General features: G+C 38.8%; 2 protein-coding genes across 9 annotated transcripts; one reads left to right on the top strand and one right to left on the bottom strand.

Annotated features, from left to right (window-relative positions):
• Positions 1-303: 303 nt before the first annotated feature.
• PNRC2 (proline rich nuclear receptor coactivator 2) lies at positions 304-4197 on the top strand. Of its 2 annotated transcripts, none has more exons than XM_082397941.1 (3): positions 304-689; positions 1592-1797; positions 2098-4197. In XM_082397941.1, the coding sequence occupies exon 3, from the start codon at positions 2116-2118 to the stop codon at positions 2533-2535; it is 420 nt and encodes a 139-aa protein (XP_082254067.1). In that variant the 5' UTR covers positions 304-689; positions 1592-1797; positions 2098-2115; the 3' UTR covers positions 2536-4197. The 2 variants fall into 2 exon arrangements, with proteins under 2 accessions (XP_082254067.1, XP_082254068.1); XM_082397942.1 differs by lacking the exon at positions 304-689 and adding an exon at positions 767-985.
• On the bottom strand, positions 3056-19256 carry SRSF10 (serine and arginine rich splicing factor 10). Of its 7 annotated transcripts, none has more exons than XM_082397917.1 (7): positions 19053-19256; positions 17469-17573; positions 13786-13889; positions 11636-11798; positions 11373-11426; positions 11139-11240; positions 3056-7839 (listed from the first exon to the last, which is right to left on the bottom strand). In XM_082397917.1, exons 1-7 carry the CDS (start codon positions 19115-19117, stop codon positions 7779-7781), a joined length of 654 nt encoding a protein of 217 aa, XP_082254043.1. In that variant the 5' UTR covers positions 19118-19256; the 3' UTR covers positions 3056-7778. The 7 variants fall into 7 exon arrangements, with proteins under 7 accessions (XP_082254043.1, XP_082254045.1, XP_082254046.1 ...); XM_082397918.1 differs by lacking the exon at positions 3056-7839 and adding an exon at positions 16653-17013 and having other exon boundaries at positions 8079-11240; positions 13786-13882; positions 17402-17573; positions 19053-19185; XM_082397919.1 differs by lacking the exon at positions 11139-11240.
• Between the last annotated feature and the right edge of the window lie 1380 nt (positions 19257-20636).

The following is a 20636-nucleotide window of genomic DNA, read 5'->3' as shown; positions in this document are numbered from 1 at the left end:
ATCTTCCGTCAGTAAGAGATCGGGTACACGGCTCGGTGAACTTAACTCGGGAACTCAAAGCCCCTTCGCTGACTCCCCAAGGCGGGGAACCACCGGGTTCCGAGGGCCGCGGGCCCCGCGAGCCGGGCAGCCCGGGTGAAAGCCGCTGCCCGGGCGGACGGCTGACGCCCCTTCCCCGGCGCGCCGGGCTCGGGCCCCGGAGTCGCCACGAGGGGGTGGCGTTGGCCGTGTTCTGTAGTGCCGGGCGAGGCCGGGCGGGCGCCTCCGGGAGAGGCCGGTGTCAACCGGCAGCCGGCGGAGGAACGGCAGCCGGGGCCGCGGCGATTGTTCCCGACATGCTCTTCTCGGGGAGGATTTCAAACCCTCGGCCGCGACCACCTCCCCTCTCCCGGCCCCGTCGGGCCCCAGCAACAGGCGGCGGCCCGCGTATCATTGGCCGGGCCGCGCAAAGGCGTGTTTTGATTGGCCGCCGCGCCTCCCGGCCCCGCTCTAGCGCTCACCGCCGCCTCCATTTTGTCGGTAGAGGCAGAAGGGGAAGGTCGGTCGGTCGGGACGCTGAGGTGGCCTGCAGCTGTCTCGTCGGTGCTCGTGGGCTTCGCTCGTTCCGTGCCTCGTCTCTCCCTGGAAGGGGAGGGGGGCTTCGACGCCGAGCAGGAGCCGCCGCCGCCGTAGTCCCGGGTTCGAAGTCGGTGAGTGGCGGCGGCGCGGCGGGTGCGGCCATGTTGGCGGCCGCGCTCCCCATTGTTGGGGGAAGGAGGCGAGATCCGAGGCCGGGCGGGCGCGAGCGGCCCGGAGGAGCGGGTTCCCGGGCCGGGCTCGAGGAACGCTGAGCCGCTCGGAAGCCCAGCGCCGTCGGCAGAACCGAACTTTCCGGGCTCGCGTTGGGAATGACTCACGATCCGGGAACTAATTTTTTTAGGGCTGTTAACATAGTGTGGAAGGGCCTCTCACCTTTTCGAAAAGAAGAGGGCTTATTATTTGTTCGGTAACTTGGTTTCTTGGAATATTAAATGAAATCTCGAATGTTTAATGTTCACGATAGGGAGGCAATTTTTTATATTTAAGAACTGACTTGGCTTGTTACGGCTTGTGAAACTTATTTTAAGACGGGGAGGAGTCAAGAGTTCATAACCAAAGGAAGAGCTGCAAGACATAAACACGTTGGGAGAGGAGGCTTTGTGAAAACAGATATGTGATGTGTCCAAAGACTGGGAAATTCTGGTGGGACTTTAAAAACATGGTCTTTAGGAAAGATTTTAAGCCCATTTCTTGGCATGGCTGTAGAGGTTAATGCTTCCATGGTTTAACATTTTGGTCACAAAATCCGTGTGAGAATCTGAAAGGTTCCTAGGAAAAAGATGCAACTTGTTGCGGGATTTGGCGGACACCGCTCCCCACATTCCTCAGGGGTTCCTGGATCTCGAGGGTTTTAAAATGATGACAGTTACAAGGTCAAAGCCATCTTGAGAGACATTATTTTCTGCCTTTTAGTTCAGGAAGTAGTCACTCTTTAACTATTTCTGTAGTAAATGTAAATAATCACTTTCTCCTGTGTTTTTGAATTGAAATAATGAAATATTTGCTTTTCTAGCTAAGACTTCTCTCAAACTTGTGTGCTGAGGAGACTCAGATGTTGGCCTCAGCTCCTAGGCTGAACTCAGCAGATCGGCCCATGAAAACTTCTGTATTGAGACAAAGGAAAGGATCTATCAGAAAGCAACATCTATTATCCTGGGCGTGGCAGCAAGGAAGAGGACAGGTGGTGGAAATCCTGCAATCTGAAAAGCAGACTGAAAGGTATCAAAAACTTCCCGTTGTAATGGGGCAGGCATTTTATGATGGACTCATCCTAAACAGTTTTTATTTTTAGATAGAGGATTATTCGGATTTGTGGATAAGCTCACTTTTCTTAGAAAGGTAGTAAAGTGCATGTAATGAAGTGTGAACAGTATAGTGAAGTTAAAGCAGCTGAATAGCACGTATTTGAGTCTTACCCAAGATTTCTGGAGTTACAAATTGGAGCTATTTAAGTTTCTTAAAGTTTTGAACTATTTGAAGTGGAATTCTACTCAATGTTTTGTTTGCATTCACTTACAGGTGACAAAGAAGCTGAAGATGGGTGGTGGCGAGAGGTATAACATTCCAGCCCCTCAGTCTAGAAATGTTAGTAAGAACCAACAACAGCTTAGTAGACAGAAGACCAAGGATCAGAATTCCCAGATGAAGATTGTTCATAAGAAAAAGGAAAGAGGACATACTTACAATTCATCAGCAGCTGCATGGCAGGCCATGCAAAGTGGGGGGAAGAACAAAAATTTTCCAAATAATCAAAACTGGAACTCTAGCTTGTCAAGTCCCACCTTACTTTTTAAGTCTCAAACTAATCAGAACTATGCTGGAGCCAAATTTAGTGAGCCGCCATCACCAAGTGTTCTTCCTAAACCACCAAGCCACTGGGTTCCTGTTTCCTTTAATCCTTCTGATAAAGAAATAATGACATTTCAACTTAAAACCTTACTTAAAGTACAGGTGTAAAATGAGATAAAGTATTAATGTGTTTAAATTTAGTCATATTTAGGGATAATTGGCAATTGTCTCAGACCAAATTCACTAGGGAATTTAATGTGTAAAACTGCTAATTAATGTAGAAAATATAATTAGACTTAACTGTTTTGTGTGTTATGTGCACTGTGATGGTAGAATCAGTGCAACTTAAAATAACTAAATTATTGATTAATTGTACTTCATATAAAATACTAAGTGTTCTCAATTGAGTAACCAAGTGAAACCAGTCAAGTTTAGACTTGGGGAATGGTAAAGGAATCAACTTTTTCTGTTGCCTGTTGGGGGAAAATAGTAATTTAAGATTATCATTCACAGATCAGCAGATTGACTTGTTGAGATCTGGTAAATGATTATAAGCATCCAGTTAAGACATACAGGGGTTGAAAACTAGTTGAATATTTGAAAGTTTAATGTCCTAGAAACACCTAAACCAGTAATATGCCAACAATCTGATGCACTGCCAAAAGAAAATGTGAATTTTTTTTTAGAGTATAGTTGTATTTTAGTGAACTGTATGGTGGTGAATGCGGAAAGGGCACTAGGGGCTATTTAGAATGAAACAGTATACCCCATTGTCCCTGTTACTGACATGCAGTGGATAGGTGTCTGCCAACAAATGCACCGAAACCATTTTTTATAGAAATAGTATTCGGTGTTCACCGAGTAGCTTTCAGAATACATTTTTGTATTATGGCACTGCACAAGCTATTCTGACAGTGATCTGGCTTCAAATCATCCCTGCACAGCTTGTTTAAAGTTGGGAGCTATATAATGTGAAAGTTTTACGTACCTAGGAAAGAGCCATGTAAATATATGTAATAAACTTGTAGCATATGTAAAGTTTTGTTGGCATTTATCCTACAAAAATAGAATATTTTAGTATGAATTTGCTGAATGTAAGACATGGACTCCTTTTATACTATGGCCTAATTTTAAAGGTCCAAAAAAACCTTGTTTTTAAAGTTTGCCCTTGTGCTAAAGTGCCACTGTACGTATACTATGATTGATCTTGTTGTAAACTATATTTCAAAGTAAATCCTAGTGTAAGAAGTTTTATATAACTGAAAAGGTTTTAAGCTGCTAAAACACTTCCTATTTTTGAGAGATGTGAAATGCAGTATGGGATTATTTTAATTTCTTTCTTAAGCCCAAAGATGAACTATTAAGGGGTTCCTCTAACCTTAAAAGATTCATTTTGGCTTTCAACAGTTTGTGTAACCTATGAGTATAGTGTACAATGCCAGCGTTTTTTTTTTTTTGGTCAACAGGTGCAACCCAGGGGACCACTCATAGCAAAAGATGCAATTTCTTGCCTAATACCATGATAACATGTTTTGTTTACCTTAAAGATAAGCGCTAATTATAACAGCCAACCCAATGAATTAAAAGGAAAGCGAAGCGTGGGGGGGGGGTCTATTTAGAATATGGTGGTAGGTGCCCTCTTTTCTCACTTGGCAGCTTTTTTGATACTTTTAAGCAAATGGGTAAGTTGTATTTCTCCTAATAAATTCAGGTGAGATAATATTGCCCACATCAAATAATGATATCCTAAAGACAAGTTTATATAATAGTACTTAATGTACATACAGGAATTTGAAGCATGAAATTAAAAAATAAAATTGCTTTTTCCCATGTCTTGTTTTTATTGTATAAAAATTGTTATGACTATGTAATATTCTTAGAATGCACATAATTAACCCTACTGAAATACAATAGGACTGTTGGTTTTAAGAGGCAACCAGTTTGCTAACCGATAGACATTTGGATTAGCAGCTATACCGTTAAGAAAGCAACTGTGGCTTCCCAGCAGGGCTAACAGTAAACGGCCACAGAATATTACTTTGGAAACTTACATAAAGCTTCTGAATTCATCTCATACCAAATTGAGTAAAGCAGGTTTAACCGCCTGTCTGTCTCCCTCTTCTTTAAGATGACTTAGGTAACACAAGAGTTCTTGTCAATTTGAGAAATTCTGCAAATTTTTTTTTCTATAAACCTATTATTTTCACAAGGGGACCTTGGAGGAGAAAAAAGACAAGAACTAAACTGGCTTTCTAATATGTTCCAAATGATAGGATAGCTTAAACTAGTTCAAGAAAAATCTTTTTAATTTCTATACTAAGCAAGCAGTGAATCCCAGGGCCAGGCTGTATTTTCTCCTGCAAACTGTCAGAATAAATTGATTTGGCAGAAATTAATAATGTCTTTTTTCCTGTTTATTCCCAGTGTAATTTCTATTAACAGTGCCAAGAATTGCCCAGTTCTTTGCAGTACTGCACTGGAATCCCACTAGAGTCAACAATTTTCATCCCAAGCATCTTTATGTTAGGTTTTGATGTATACATGTAAATACAGTATATACTAGATTTTTGGTTTGGGACGGACTCAAGTGGTAAAAGTGTTCAGAGAATTAAGAGCACATTGGCTTTAACTACAAAAATTTTTAATAGCTACGGTTAACTTAAAAAGTTAATTGTATTGATATCTCATACCTTAGAAAGGTACTAATAAAGTTATGGTTAGCGTACAGGAAGTATGGTTGACATGAATTTCTCAAATCGTACTTGTAAGAACCACAAAGTTGTTAGAGCTCATCTACCCTGTAGGGCTGCAGTCAGCCATAGCATGAGCCTTGTCAGTGTTACAATTTAAACTTGTATCTTTCTGATGGCAGCATATATAGTATGATGGAATCTTGAGCCCATAACCTATCTTTACACTTAAGTTCTGGTAAATTCTCTTCATCCCAGAAGCAAGCACAAAGTGGAAAAAAACTGAAGGAAAACACTAGTTTTCTAGTGTTTCTTTAACTTTCTCATAGGCAATTACTTCGTAAACCAAGTGGGATAGAGTACATCTCAAACCTCTTACACAAATGAGGAAAGCCTACCCAGCCACAAATCTGTCAGGCAGAACTAAACCTAAAAAAAAAAAAAAAAAAATCCAAGATTTTTTGGATCCTAGACCAGTTTATTTCATTATCTAGCATTCAGAGATGTGCTCTACAACAAACGACACAAAAAGGCCTTTTACTTCTTTACAAACTACTCTGTCAATTTTCAACAAAATGAATTTACATGCCTTGCTTTGTACTCCAAATAAAAAAGGAATCCCATCTTTAACATAAGGGTGAAACAACTGTTAGGAATACATAGAAACAACACAATGAACATAAGCGACACTGCTGGAGGAAGGGACAAAGGGAAAACCCCAAAAAGATCCTTTTCCATAGCAGCTAGCTATGTCTTACAGATGTCAGTCGTTGAAGATGAATAGGTTGCTGACTTCTTTCATCAGTGAGGACAATTCACTCCTGGGACTCCTAAAAGCTTTGACAGACCGCCTAGTTGAACACTTACTTTATTCCTGAGCTGCCACTGTGCTGTTCAAGTCACAGCCTCCCCACTTCAAAATTATCTCAGGATTTTGTAAACAGGAATATGGTCAAAATGCAATACGAGATTGAAATTTGGAAAGCCAGGCTGGAAAGTGAGTCAACAGCTGTTGAGATCTTGGATTACATTTAACCCCTTTTCCATCCAAGAAAGTTACAAATACTTTTTGTAATTAAACTGTTTTCATAAATCTATTAAATCTTCCCTCTAAGTGAACTCTAGATTCCATTATATTAATTGTATTGTTATAAAATTTCCCCATTTGATAAAAAAAAAATGAACCAAATGAAAAACCTTGGACACTTAATCTAGTATCTGCCACTTACTGTGTGATCTCAGGCAAGTTTGAAAAATTAAAACGGGTAAAAATACCTCCATTTCATATCTCCCTTAGGTATATTCTTCTATATTTTCAAAATCTTTATAAATTAAAGGCTTAAACACTTCTGTATTTTTAGATGAGTAACTTCACGCAAAAAGTTTTAATTGTGGCAGAAATAAAGACAAAAATCAAATATGCAAATGATGAAATCAATGTATAGATAAACTTCATATCCTAATAAGGAACTAAGGAATCCAAAACATTTTGTGATACTATAAAAGTTATTTATTCACTATACACAGAACATGTCCCCTATAAAATGTACATGTAAATCACTAGAAAGTATATTTGGTGAACATTTTTTCAATTACAGAACATACTAAATCAGTTGGGAATAACAGCTGTCTGCCTCAAAATAATCTAATTATAGCACCCAGAGTCTCCTTTACATCTGATGCAAAGTTAAATACTTATTTTGGGGATTGTTTCCTAACGTGTTTGAGGAGGCAGAGTTAACAATTATATATAACTCTAGTATATTACAGTCACTGCACAGTAAATCAGTTTATTACAGATTAAAACATCATTTTTTCATTATTTGTATTAATGGGATGAAAACAAATACTGGATACTTTTAAATGGCAAATAACCACAAAATTACTTATCTTTGATAGTATATTGGGTTTTATAATTACATAGGATATAAATGGTGTAAAATAGTTATAATACACCTCAAACAAAACAGTGAGGCCACACTGTAATGATTCACTAGATTGTGCTCAGTAGACATTTATTGAATAAGTGAATTTTATCTATTTTTCTCCCCAATTACCCAGTACAATTTTTGCCCACAGTAAGGGCTCAGTAAATGTTTGCTGAATATACTGACTAGGAAAGAGGTGAGAAGAGATGGACCCTCTTAGCTGGATGTCAAGTATAATTGGAATTTATGTGGGAGAGTGTTTAAGGAAGATGTAAACCGCATGTGGCATACAAGTAAGGAAACTCAGATGCCAACAAAGCAAACCATTAAGCAGAAAACACTGGCACTGGAATAAACAAAGGCAAGATTTGCCAATAGCAAAAACAGAACTGACTTTAAGAGATAAGCAAGTTTATACTGGACCATACCTTTTCTCACCCAATTCAGTTTGAGACAGACCAATAGAGGCACTGTAAGAGACTATGGCTGTCTTCCTTGATATTCAAACATCCTAGTTTCCAATTTAACATGGACCTGTTACCCATGAATCAATATAAACCTATTCAGATTTAGGGATTAGTTTCCACAAGTACAAAGTTGAATTTCCTTTTATTTGTCCTAAAATGCTTACTTTCAAACTTGAAGGGACTTCAATTATTCCATGTAGTTTCGATAACATTCTTTTATCTTTTCAGACCAGAGTCAAAATATTCGTACAGTATTCATACTGCAGCACCTTCCACCCACCCTTTGGTCGCTTGAACTGCCCTTCTTTGGTTCTTTTTCCGCTTTCTCAGATCTTTCTTGAAGTGTAGTAAGCAGAACTGTACTGGGTATTCCAGCTGCAGTTTGGTCTTAAATAAAAGAAGGATGTTTGTCAGTTTGGTTTTCTTTATTCTTCTCTGTGGTATACAGGATTTTGTTAGTTGAACTGGATGTAGCAGCTTACAGGGCCAAATTTTCAAGAGAATAGTATAATAGTTCCCAGGTCTTTTCCCTGGGTTGTAACTTAACAGCTCATACTCTATGTAGCACCTTTCCTTTCTCACTGAAGCATTATCTGTCATTATTCTTCTTGCTTACTTGGCTTCAAAAAAAAAAAAAAAAATGCAGAGAGATCTTAAGCAAAAAGAGAGGTGAAGTGTCAGCTCTCACTTGAGTCTTGATATGTTCTACTCCAATACTGAGCCGTGCCAGACACACAGTAGATACTCAATAATTATGGAACTCAACCATGTAACCCAACATTAAAGCCCTGTATAAGGATCCTTAAGTATCAGTAGGATCCTATCATGGGTTCAAATATAAAATAGTCCCTTTGAAGCTATGTTATTTAGGTATGTCACTTTAGAAATAACATATAAGGTTCTCAAGAAAATAGCATGAGTCTAAAAATAAGTGACACAAGTAAAAAATAAAAACGAAACTATTACTTCTAATTCTATACAGACTAAGAAAAATTAAACGGGTTATTTCCCCAATCTACTCTAATTACAGTCCATTAAAAAAAAAAACATCTAAGGATCCGGCTGAGCTCAAATCCTGGATCTGCCTTTTATTGCTTTTTCTTTGTGCCTCCATTTCCTTATCATCTGTTACACGAGAAAATAAAAGTATCTTTCTCATAGGGTTTCGTGATGAGCAAATGAGTTAACACATAAAGCTTTTAGAACAGTGTCTGGCACATCATAAATACTCAATAAATATCAGCTATACTTGTCATTATAAAGCAGCTTGAACTCAAACCACAAAACACCTAAACCAGTTCCCCACAGTGATTATCACTTAATATTAAGTGCTCACGAACATTCAATGCAAAAATATTTTAAACCACACCATAAACATAAGGCCCAATCCATCTTGTTTAGGATGGGGAAGAGTAGAATTATTGGTCCATCTAATAATGAAAATATAAACTTAAAATTAGCTGACTCAAATTTCATTTTAATGCGTATCTTAACACTACCAATAACCTCTAAGTTATTTAACCCAAGGGGTTTAATAAGCAATAATGAAACAACTCTGACATTACATAAGGAATTTTTAACTACTACGTAAAAGATGTACCTTTCTGGCAGGTTCTATCATTTCCAAAGTAAAACCTGTGCCTAGTGCAACACTGATTTAAAATACTCCTAAATCCGCTGTTATTGTATAATCTCATTCAAAACTATAATAATTCCAGTTAATCATTATTTCCTTCATTTTGTTTTTATTATAGCATGTTTGCTTAATTTACAGCAAGCAGAAAATAAGCTGGGTCTTGTTTTGATCCAAACATTGATGTTTTAAAGGTTGTACACAATATTTGTTAAAAAGAACATATAAAAATACCTTTTTAGAAGCTTCTATAAGAAAGAAAATACAAAGTTTAACCCCACAACTTTCCTCTTTGCTAGAACTGCAAACTACTGCTACAGTTTTAAATAGACTTTTTGTTGTTTAAACTATACATCCAGGAAAATCTAAAAAAATTAAAGAAACGTGCATATAAATGATTGCATAGCAGAACATGAACATTAACTGCAAACAGTAAAGAAATGAAAGTTAGAAATACTATCAAATATACAAAGGTTCTAGAATCAATCCTTTAAACACATTCCACAAACAGTATTTAAAACCACCTTTTGTTCTTTACAGGCAAGGCCTAGATTACTAAAACCAAAATTGAAAAAAGTAATCCTCTAAAAGGAATGGTTTCCCCACAACATTTCTTACTTATTATGCCTGTAAGCAAGCAATCTAAAAATTTTAAGGATGCCAGCTTTTATTCTGAAATGAGATTGGACACGTCAAGTCACTTTTTATTGCCCCCAAATGATCTCGCAGAGAGATGTTAGAAATTATAAAGAGTTAGGGTATTATTTTCATCAGGTACTACATGGATAATCAGTCAAAACCTCAAGAGATGTGACTTTCTTAGTTTTTTCCAGAATTATTTAAAATCTCATGGCACCACAGAATCATGTAGAATGGGAGTGTTGTCTTTTTACTTGCCTCACATTAAATAAACTGAGGCGTGAAGAACAAGCCTCCTTCATAAAGATACGGGCAAATTTTGATACAAATGCACACACCAAGTGCTTTAAGCATCAAAATTCAGTCCTTTTACACTATGCGCACACACAAACAAAACCTACTTTGAAAACACTTTACTTGCTTTTAACAGCAGTGAGAAAACTAAGCAATATTATGGTCAACAATGCTCCTTAAAGTTTAGAGTAACTGCATAAGAGCATTCTTTTCCCCTTAAAATTATTTCTGCCATCATCAACCTGCCCAAATTTTAAGGGGGGTTTTTCCGATGTTTGTATGGTTCCAAATCTTCACAGAAACCAGAAAAGTGAAGGCTCCGTGTTTCAATCAAAAACTCCATCTCCCTGAAAATGCTACTTAACCCAGTTGGCGTCATTTCCCGAGACAGTGGGGTTAACAAAAGAACTATTCCACACTGTGCCATAAATTATCATCGTGGGTCTCGACACCTTGACAAGACAAAAAGGTCCACCCTGAACCTAAATGTGTCTAGTCGGGTCAGTGTTGTACGGTGGCTACAACTTCACTTTTGTATCATTCTACCTTATTAGCAAGCTACATTTCTAGGTTAACAGTTCTACCAAATATGGATATGAAAGTTTATTTTTAATAAGACAATGTTGCAAATTATGGTCAACCAACATCTTTTCACCAATACCTCAAGCATTAAAAAATGAGAATCTTTACAAAAATATACAGAGACACCACAAATTGGTAGCTGCCCATAACATTAAACAAACTGGACTCTTAAGAGTGGCTTCTCAACAGCATTTCATTTTAATAATAACCATTGCCTGGTACAGGGAAAACTGACAAGTGTTTTTTTAAGCATCATTGCAACATTGTATTCCTGATAATTTAAGTAAACCAAACTATGAGTAAATGAATGATACATGCCTAAAAATATCATGGTTTATACTATCAGTGGCCACTGGACTTAGGACTAGTCCAAGACCTTGATCTAGATTTTGACCTAGACCTAGACTGTGATCTTGACTGAGATTTGGATCTAGGTGGTTCTTTTTTCCTTGATTCCTTTTCATATCTTGAGCCAGACTTATAATGTGTTTTGGAATCTGTTTTAGAGGTGCCTCTAGTTTTGGTGTGAGATGCAGACCTAGAACGTGATTTAGCCTTCATTTCTTTCTTGGGCTGGGACTTGGACCGTGATCTTGAATTGGATTTAGATCTTGAAAAAGATCGATTTCGGTGTTTGAATCTTTCAAAACAGAGGAGAGATACAATTAGAGTAAAAATTAGATTCTATATTAATCAAATTTGTTATTTTTAGAGCAAAAGTTCACTCTGAAATTGAAAAATGTATAGTCTTTTTCAAAGCAAAGTTATTTACCTATCATTGTCGGAATGGCTTCTGCTACGCCGTGGTCTTCCAGTCGGTCTACTGCTAAAAAGTACATCAGAAAAAGCAAACAGTGACACATGTCTATTTACAAGTTTCTAATTAAAAAAGTGAACCATAAAACTTTTAAAACAAAGCACTAAAAATATTTTTAGTCTCAATGAAGCATACAATGTACATAATTAAAAGTACACAAGATTTTAAAAAATTAAAGGCCAACAAACTAAATCTTTTCTGTGGTACACATCACTTACTTTCTAGGACTATAAGATCTTCTATAGTTGTAATCAAAGGAACGACTTCTTGATCTCCTTCTTTCGTAACTTCGGCTTCTAGAACGTCTGTATCTGTCATAATCATCATAGCGTGAAGAACTATACACATTCCTCCCTTCCTTGGCTTTCATCTGATTTGGAGCTATGAAATACACAGAACAGAAATATTTACAAACATTAAAAACGTAGTATTTAAGCCTCCAAATTATAGGAAAAATTCCTGCATCCCCTTCCTTTATGCCTCCAAATCTGTGGCTACTTGTGAATGTTAATCTTGGAAAAGGTATTTATTTTCAAGCAAGTCTATCAGAAGACTTTTATGTTAAAAATGATACCCTCAAATATCTCCCCAACTATTTTGTTTTTTCAAAGACCTCTCACATCTAGTTTGTTGTCCAAAAATATGCCAACTACTTCGACATTAGGAAAATATACCATGAAAGTACTTTTAAAATTCCGAATTAAGAAACAAATGACTTCTGAACCATATGCTAATTTGGAATTATCCTACCATGGTCTCCATTCATTAGGAACAAAATTAACAATGACAAAATACTTAATGGTGGCCTACGAATGATATGTAGTGTCAAAATGCAATAATATATAGTTATACAGTTCTGAGAAACCATGACAAAGAAAAGCAGAAGAAAACTAACACTTGTCGAATGCCTTAGACAATACCCACATCCCGGACAGTCCTCAATCCTTACGTTATCTCATTCCATCCTATGAAGCAGATACTTTATGCATGTGTGTATGAATGTATAAATAACACTGACTACCCCGGAACCTATCATTCAACCCAAGAAACCAATAGCTTGTGTCTACCTAAGTACTCCCCCTCTCTTTAGCAACTTTTTTTTTTTTTCCAGCAGCTATTTTAATCTCTATCTTTTAATATCTTGCTTAAGGAAACATAACAGTTGAGCCAGAATTCAAAACCAGGTGTATCTGACCCCAAAGCCTGTACTTATGCCTCATTAGCATGCAGCCAACACCTGGTGTATGCCTGCATATTAATAAAAACCAAGTACTAGTATAAAATCTTTTCTAAATTTAATCTATATAGTCTTTCCCAGTCTATCTGTTCATTTCTAAAGCCAGGCACCTACATAATTACCCAATTACACCTTGCTGATCTTTATGCAGAAAGAAATGGCTCAAGAGAACTAAAACTTTCCAAAGTTTATTCTTTTCAATTCCACTCTTAGTCTATTAAACATGCCACAGCTGACAGTACTGATCTACCTTCTTAAAGAGTCCAAACATATTTCAGGCATTCTGATCACTGCATTCTAAATCCTTTTGTCTACCCTGAAATTCTGCAAAGTATTCAAAATACTCTATCTTCCCAAAAACTATCTTTCTGGGTTTTGAACAGATAGACATATTGCACAATACTTCCAAGAAGCACTCTCAGAACAATTTGTATAAGTATGATGTATTTCCGCGTGCCACAACTACTGAAGCCCGTGTGCCTAGAGCCCATGTTCTGCAAGAGAGAAGGCACCGCAATGAGAAACCCATGCACTGCAACGAAGAGTAGCCCCCGCTCACCGCAACTAGAGAAAGCCCGCGCGCAGCAACGAAGACCCAAAGCAGCCAAAAGTAAAATAAATTGGCTAAAAAAATAAAATTAAAAAAATCTGTATTTATGTCAAACCTAACCTCCCAATTCATCCCACCCTCCCCCCTTTCCCCTCTTGTGTCCACACGTCCATTCTCTATGTCTGCATCTCTATTCCTGCCCTGCAAACAGGTTCATCTGTACGCTTTTTCTAGGTTCCACATATATGCATTAATACATGTTTGTTTTTCTCTTTCTGACTTACTTCACTCTGTATGACAGACTCTAGGTCCATCCACACCTCTAGTGGGAACCTGTGGTATAGCACAGGTAGCTCAGCGCAATGCTCTGTGATGACCTAGATGGGTAGGATGGGGGTGGTGGTGGGAGGGAGGCCCAAGAGGGAGGGGATAGATGTATACACATAGCTGATTCACTTTGTTATACAGCAGAAACCAACACACCTTTGTAAAGCAATTATACTCCAAGTAAAAAAAAATCTATATACAGAAAAAAAAAAAAAGAAATGATGCATTTTACATATAGGCATAAAGGTACTTACTCTTTCGATCCCCCTGTGCAAACTGTATTTCAATTTGGCGTCCACAAATCCATTTTCTGTCCAAATTATGTAAAGCATCTTCTGCATCACGAACATCCTCAAATGTGCTAAATGTTAAGGGGCTTGGGAAGTTTTGCAAACTTTGATAATGAATGAAAGTTCAGTTGGTAAGTCTGGAACAATTCACAATCTCTCGATATTATTCTAGAAAATCAACCAGACCCCACTAACTGGTTGGTTGATTCAGCTATAAACACTTTAGAGTATTAAAGCACTTGTGACTCCCTAAGGCATGAGTTTGAAAACACTTATGAATACATATTATAAAGTTATCACTGAAATAAGGCCTGTTATAGCTGAACTACCAAGTAATCCCATCAGAAGATTTTCCTGAGTTTTAAGAATTTTACAAGACAAAAAAGAAAAACAAATGCCAATTTTATTTTGTATGCTAAAACAAAAATTTCTTAAAATAAAACCAAAACTGTTTTTCATATTTTTGTTTCAAATGAAAAAAAGAAAATGCCAATAGTTCTTGTGTAAGCAAGCGGAATATACCTTACAAGAAACTAAAGCATCAACCTCAAATTAATCTTGCTATTTTTCTCAGACATATCTAACATTATTATTTCACTTAGTTGTCTTCCTTATTACACCTACTGGGAAGACTGGTACACCAGCCACTTGTAGATATCAAGACAGTATCAAGCAATACTTAAGACATCATATTATATCCATGCACAGACTATAAAAGCATGCTGCCAAGAAATAACAGACCATTTCTAAAGATTCCTGGACTGGAAAGCCCTAACCTTGACACTAAACATAAAGCTTCCCGTAGAGAAGTGCGTTTGGGACTGGTTTTCAATTTGAGAAATTTCAAGATAATATTTATAAGCCTAAAGCAGGATCTGCTGGTACCCATTTTTGATCTGAGAGGCCGTTGCCTTGTTATCCCCCAACAAAGCTATTCTGACCAAATTTAGTTCCTTTCATAAAACCACCATTCTAATAGAAGCCAAGCACATATTCAGAGCAGTGTTTGATATAAAAGCTTCTGAAGGGAAGCTAGGCTAGGTCTGGCTGTGGATTTTCATTCTGTACTAAAATTCACTATTCTAACTTGTCCATTTCTATTTCTTAAATTTGAGAGGAGTGCAGATCTTGAGTGCTGATTAAAAAACATCCCTGAAGCGATATACTCCCTTCAAGACTGATATTAATATTCTTTTATTCCAGAGACTAACTTTAAGGTCTGCCTCACTAGATTTCCTATTTTTTGTTCTGGAAGGACTTAAAGACCACAACAGGGTCCCAGTTCTCTCTCTCTGAGGCTATTATGTGTAGTGAACGAGAGGTTTTCTCAAGTCCTAAATCACGAGGATTTCATCATGAAAAGACAAAGGTTGATGGGGAGTTTAGAACCTTGAACACTATAATCAAACACCCCTCCAGGTTAATGCAGTTGAGCTCTAAAATAATTAAAAAGAACAAGTTCATTTGAAGGGTATACTACTTTGCTACTTTGAGAGACAGAATAACTTCTTAAAGGATTTAGACCAAGAAGTATAAAAATTATTAATGAAAGCCAATCATCCTCTGGGGCTACCCTCAAAAACAGAATCCTGGATTGGATGAACCATGGCAAGGTTCTACCTGACCTGTTAAGAGAAAGCTAGCTGGGAATGGGGTCAGATAGAAAAGAGGACCACAGCAGGGACAGTCAAATATCATTCTGATGCCAGTTACGGAGAAATTTGTACTCAGGGTCTTTGCAAAATCCTGATACCTATTTCGTTTTAACTATTTGAAGACCACAGACAGACTTTGTGTTTTTTTTTAGCCATAATTCACCTTGAGATTCCTTTGGTTAACTCTTTCCTGGCTCAAGTATCACATACTCTTGAGTCTAACTGCTGATCCTGGTTCCCAGGCCACCTCCAAACCAGGTAAACTCAGGCCAACATTGTAAGCCAGAATGTACCGTTACCTTTTTTTATTTTAACCAAGCCAGATATACCTCTTATCCTCTCTGTAACAGAGCTTTGCAACCAATTCCCACAACTGTCCTTGATCACTGGCCCTGCAGAAGTAGCAGCTTTTGGCATTTTGCCTAAGTCTCATTAGAACTCTGCTAAGTTTCAAGAGATCCACTGAATTTAAGCAATGAGAATTCTTCCTAGCCTGAAGTCCACAGCCCAAACCTTTGTTGCCACAAGGAGGTGATCTCACTGAAGGAAGTAATGTCACCTGAAACTCTGGGCCAAGGAACAATTTCCCACAGATCCTGATTACGTACCCATACCAAAGATAAGGCCTTCTGCAACCCATTCTGGGCCAACTGATCACATGTGCTAAAGCAGTCAGGGCCAGCAGGTTTCACAGAGCTAAGCTTCAGATGTTAGGAGTATGTGTGTGCCCCTAGCAGCCCCTTTAAAAAAATCTATAAACAGACAGTATCTTTAGTGGATCTGACCTTCTAAAACCACCAGAGCCGTTTCTAAGTAGTTCCCAGTGCATGCACCTGTCTGCCCTCTAAGCACGGCTCTATGGAGTCGGCTTGACTCCAGAACCTCATGCTACTCCAAAGAGCACTGCCTGCTACCCTATAGCACCTGACCACTTGGTCCAAAACAGAAATATGCTGAGTTTAAGCTTAACAACATTACATCCTGGTACACTTTAACTTCACAAGCTAAGAGAGAGTGCATTTATACAAGACCACATCACAACATCAAAGGCCCACGTAAATCAAGTTACAGGTTTTGTCACTAGACCAAACCAGAATAATTTTGAAAATTAACTGCTTACAAAACATGAGGAGGAAAAAAAAAAAAAAAAAGGAAAATAGTTATTCTGTAGGATACATCAGGTATGACTCCTTTAATCTTGGCCATCATTCAACTTCATCTTGACCTTTAACTCTTTAAGTGCTTGTCAGAAGGACTTGTCATGAGATGCTTGGCCAAATATGACAGATGGCTTTATCTTTAACTTTGAAAAACAACCTTTTCCCCCTTTTGTAGATAAAGCGAGGCTTTGTCTCCCATTAGGCTTGTCCTTCTTCCAGCTTTTCTTTATATTTTCTTTTCCCAAACTCTCCCTTCTCTTCAAGCCTGATCCTTAAGGTCTTTGGCTTGTCTACTTGCCTTAAGTGTTGAACTCTACTCTAAAGGTTCTTTCATGCTTTCTCTTTGGGGTCGCCATAACTGTACAGCTTTACATTCTCTGAGGTAACAACAGAGGACAGCAAATTAGGGGACAATATTAAAGAAGTTTACCTCATTGTTATACAATTTGTTTTTGATCACGTGATTCAAGTTAACAAACAAGAATACCAAACTTTAATTGCTAAGCACAAGAACATACTAACTTTTGAGTTACATTAAAGGTGGTAGCAACCAGAGTGTATTCAGATTTAAATCACATATTATAATCATTGATTTGAGTTTCAGCAGCATGAATGGGAATTGAAATATGTTACTGTTTTTGGATCAACTTTAAGAAATAGTAAGAGCAACGTGTGAGTCAGAGTCAGAATTAACTTAGAAAAAATTGAAGACAAAACATTTATTAGAAGACCAAAAAAAAAAAAAAACTACTTTTTAGATGTTACCTCTTACAAAAACTTGAATTTCAAACTTCAACACCCCTCACTAATCAGCCATCTGAAGAAAGGATATTGAACATATGCAAATCCTCTTGGACGGCGAGTGTAGAAATCAAGTGGAACATACACATCAACTATAGGACCATAACGACCGAATTCGCGTCGTAAATCTTCAGACCTAAAACATCATAAAAAGATGCCAAATTTTTAAGTCCACTCCTTTGAAAGTTTATTTGTAAGAAATAGGTTTCTTTCTGTAATATCTCAATTAATGAAAGAGGCTGTGCTATGTTCCTGGGTGACCTGAAACAAACAAGCTTTCTAAATCTCAACATCAGGAGCCAATAGTAAGAATATACAACAATATGTCTTTTTGAAAAAGAAAAGCCAGAATGCAAGATTCTGGAAGATAATAATGCAGTTTATAATAAAACCTATTACTATTTTACATTAACAACAGGAAAACAGACATTTAAGTAAACTTGATTACAACTTATCTCTATTGCTTTTATCCACAGCCTTCATTTTTCATAAAAAGTATAGTAGCATTAAGTTGTAGGTAACTACTGCTATGTTTTTTTTTTAACAGTATCAAAGCACCTCTAGTATTCTGAAAAATACAAAGCACTTATTTTACCTCCAAATTTTAGCGACAGGGTTACACACTTAATAGTAGGTAGATACTGTTTGAAAAATAAAAGTCACAAATATATAAATGTCAATATGACATAAAGGGGAAAGTTTCCTAGATGCTAGAGTAATTACTATTGCTTACTTACCCTACTTAAAGGTAAGACAGAAAAATATAAATCATACGAGGCTACCTAAATTTTTTTGATTTGTGTGTGTGTAGAGTGATTATTTGTTAAACAGTCAATCTCATCCTGTGATAAAATCTCCTCCAAAAAAGTCTGACGGCAACTCCAAGCAATTAAGGGAATTGGCGAGAACAAAGGGACGGTCCAGACTAATCCAATTTAGCTATCAACGTCCTAATGGTAGAGGCTTCCTAAACCTCCGTTTTCAAAGGGTGGCCAGTATTTCGCGGAAATGGGAAGAACTAGTTCGTACCGTTTAAGTGGAAGAATTTTATATCTCTAATCTCAACATTCCCTTTATCCAAACATCTACAACACCAAAAAAAAAAAAAATCGCAAATAAAACACAACAACAAAAAGGGTAGCAAATGCTTCGCCATACTCCCCTCCCCCGATCCCGTTATTTTACTGCAGAGCAGTTTTTCTTTTTAACTAGGAAAAAAAAAAAATTTCTGGGCCAAGGGGGCGTGCACCCCAAAGAACGTGAACTTCAAATCAATGGGGGGAGCTGATGTTCGGTGGAGGCTGAGGCTGAACGCCCGGAGAGGAAGCGGGAAGGAAGGGGCCCCCATCTGCGGAGGGGGAGGGGACCGAAACGCCGCCACGCGGCCCGCTCTCCCGCGGCTACCCGGGAGGACCAGCGGCGCCGCCCTCGCTCCCACGCGGCGGTTATGCCGGCTGCGCGGCCTAGTTCGGGCCAGAAAGCCAGCGCGGGACCCGCCATCTTCAGCCCTTCCCCTCCCCCGGCGCAGGCCCAGCGCGCCGCCGCCGCCGCACCGGTCCTTTCCGAGCGCCCGCGGCCTCCCCTCTTGGGCCCGGAGTGCCTCCCCTGTACATACCTGGTATCGTCCGCCACGTTCCTTACGAAGAGAGACGTGTTGGGGGGACGCAGGTACCGGGACATGACGGCGGCGTGGGTCTCAGCAGGGACACTAACGGGCGCAGCAAACCGTCCGCAGCTCCGGCGCCGGAACCTCGAGACACACAGCCGGAGAACTCCGCTACGGCAACCGCCTCTTCTCGCGAGAGTTCACTCCCGCCTCCCCCCCACCTCCTACCTGAGTGCAACGCCGGGACCTGCAACGGTTCTTTCCCGCGAGATCACGCGGCGTGCGCCTGCGCATGCGGGCGGCGGGAGTACGTGCTGCAGCTTAGATCTCATTCATTGGCTTCTTGAGCTGCCTCCCCTTCTCCCGGTAGCCCGCTCTTTCTTTCTTAAGTGCTTTATTTTGCCGCCCTTTTCTCCCTTGCACCGCGTTCTCCCCTCTTAACCGCCCCCGCCAAGTCAGGAAGCAGATGTTTTAACCCGTACACCATACTGTACAGTTTTTACAAACTGGACGGAGTTTTAAATATTACAATTCGGAGGGACAGGTTTTCCCCTGTCTGGCCCATGTTATAACCTGGCTTTTATCAGATCTCTCAACGGCAAGAGAAGAATTTACGGCCTCTCGTGTTCGTGTGCATGGGAAGGAGGTGTGTGTCCTTGCAGAGATAGGCCTGCCTCTCCAGTGCTTTCTGCACGCGGTGGACTCACTCCCTGAGCGCCTTTGCCCAGGTCGCCCCTCGCATACACCCTTCTTGGTTGTTTCCTTCACCTATGCACGGGGTTTTCTCCCCATTAAAGGCTGTTCCCTACCAAGATGGGACGCAAACCTCACATCTTAGTCTCCATTGTCATCTACACTGTCTTTGTTACTAACGGCTTCCTGAGTGTGCATTGTTCATGTATTGCAGTGTTTCTCCATCTGTTAGAATGCTTCTGGCATGTAGCACATTGCCAAGCAGATAGCAGAGACTCAAGAACTGTTTAAATGAACTTTTATTTTACAAAACGACAAAAAAGCATTATTTTTGCATCAATCTGCATCCATAGCAATTAAGTGATTTGATAATCTGTTGTGCTCTGTAGGAGAGATGTTGTTTCTCTATGTTTATATTTTCCAAGACGCTTTGGACACTTAGTTTATTAAAACATTTATTGATTACCTATTATGTGTCAGACATTACGTTAGATGCTGTAAATTCAGTGGTGAAAAACATGGAGCTTATGTTTCCGTAGGAAACAAGCTGGTCAACAAGTAATTGCAGATCTGTGATATGAAAGAGACTGTAATGTGACAGTTTAAAAAAAAAACCTTTTTTTTAAAGAGTTGCTGAACAAGTGTTTCCTTACTCCCCCCTCCCAAATTAATTTAAGCACTTTTTAGTATCTAGAAAACAGACTCCTGTAAATTACCCTCAGTAATGAGGAAATTAATACAGTTTGGTGGTACTCCACCCAACTTTAATATGGATAAATGTTTAGAACAGAGTCTGATGCATAGTGAGTGCCCTATAAATGTTAATCGGACTGGCTACATAATTTGTGGGGCTCAGTGCAAAATGAAAAAGTTAAAAAATTAAGATGACAATAGCAGAGC

The sequence above is a fragment of the Balaenoptera borealis genome, assembly GCF_965194805.1.
Source record: "Balaenoptera borealis genome assembly, chromosome: 1".
Taxonomy (NCBI): Eukaryota; Metazoa; Chordata; class Mammalia; order Artiodactyla; family Balaenopteridae; genus Balaenoptera; species Balaenoptera borealis.
The sequence above is the reverse complement of the archived record's forward strand: the minus strand, read 5'-3'. Positions and strand labels throughout refer to the sequence as shown.

What these genes read in the sequence shown, in the direction of transcription:
- SRSF10 (XM_082397915.1), bottom strand. Translation starts at nt 19,117, where the DNA reads ATGTCCCGGTACCTGCGTCCCCCCAACACGTCTCTCTTCGTAAGGAAC. An exon ending in TGCACAGGGGGATCGAAAGA is followed by an intron (nt 11,799 to 13,785) that starts GTAAGTACCTTT and finishes TGTATTTCATAG; the next exon opens with CTCCAAATCAGATGAAAGCC. An exon ending in AGCCATTCCGACAATGATAG is followed by an intron (nt 11,241 to 11,372) that starts GTAAATAACTTT and finishes CTGTTTTGAAAG; the next exon opens with ATTCAAACACCGAAATCGAT.
- PNRC2 (XM_082397941.1), top strand. Translation starts at nt 2,116, where the DNA reads ATGGGTGGTGGCGAGAGGTATAACATTCCAGCCCCTCAGTCTAGAAAT.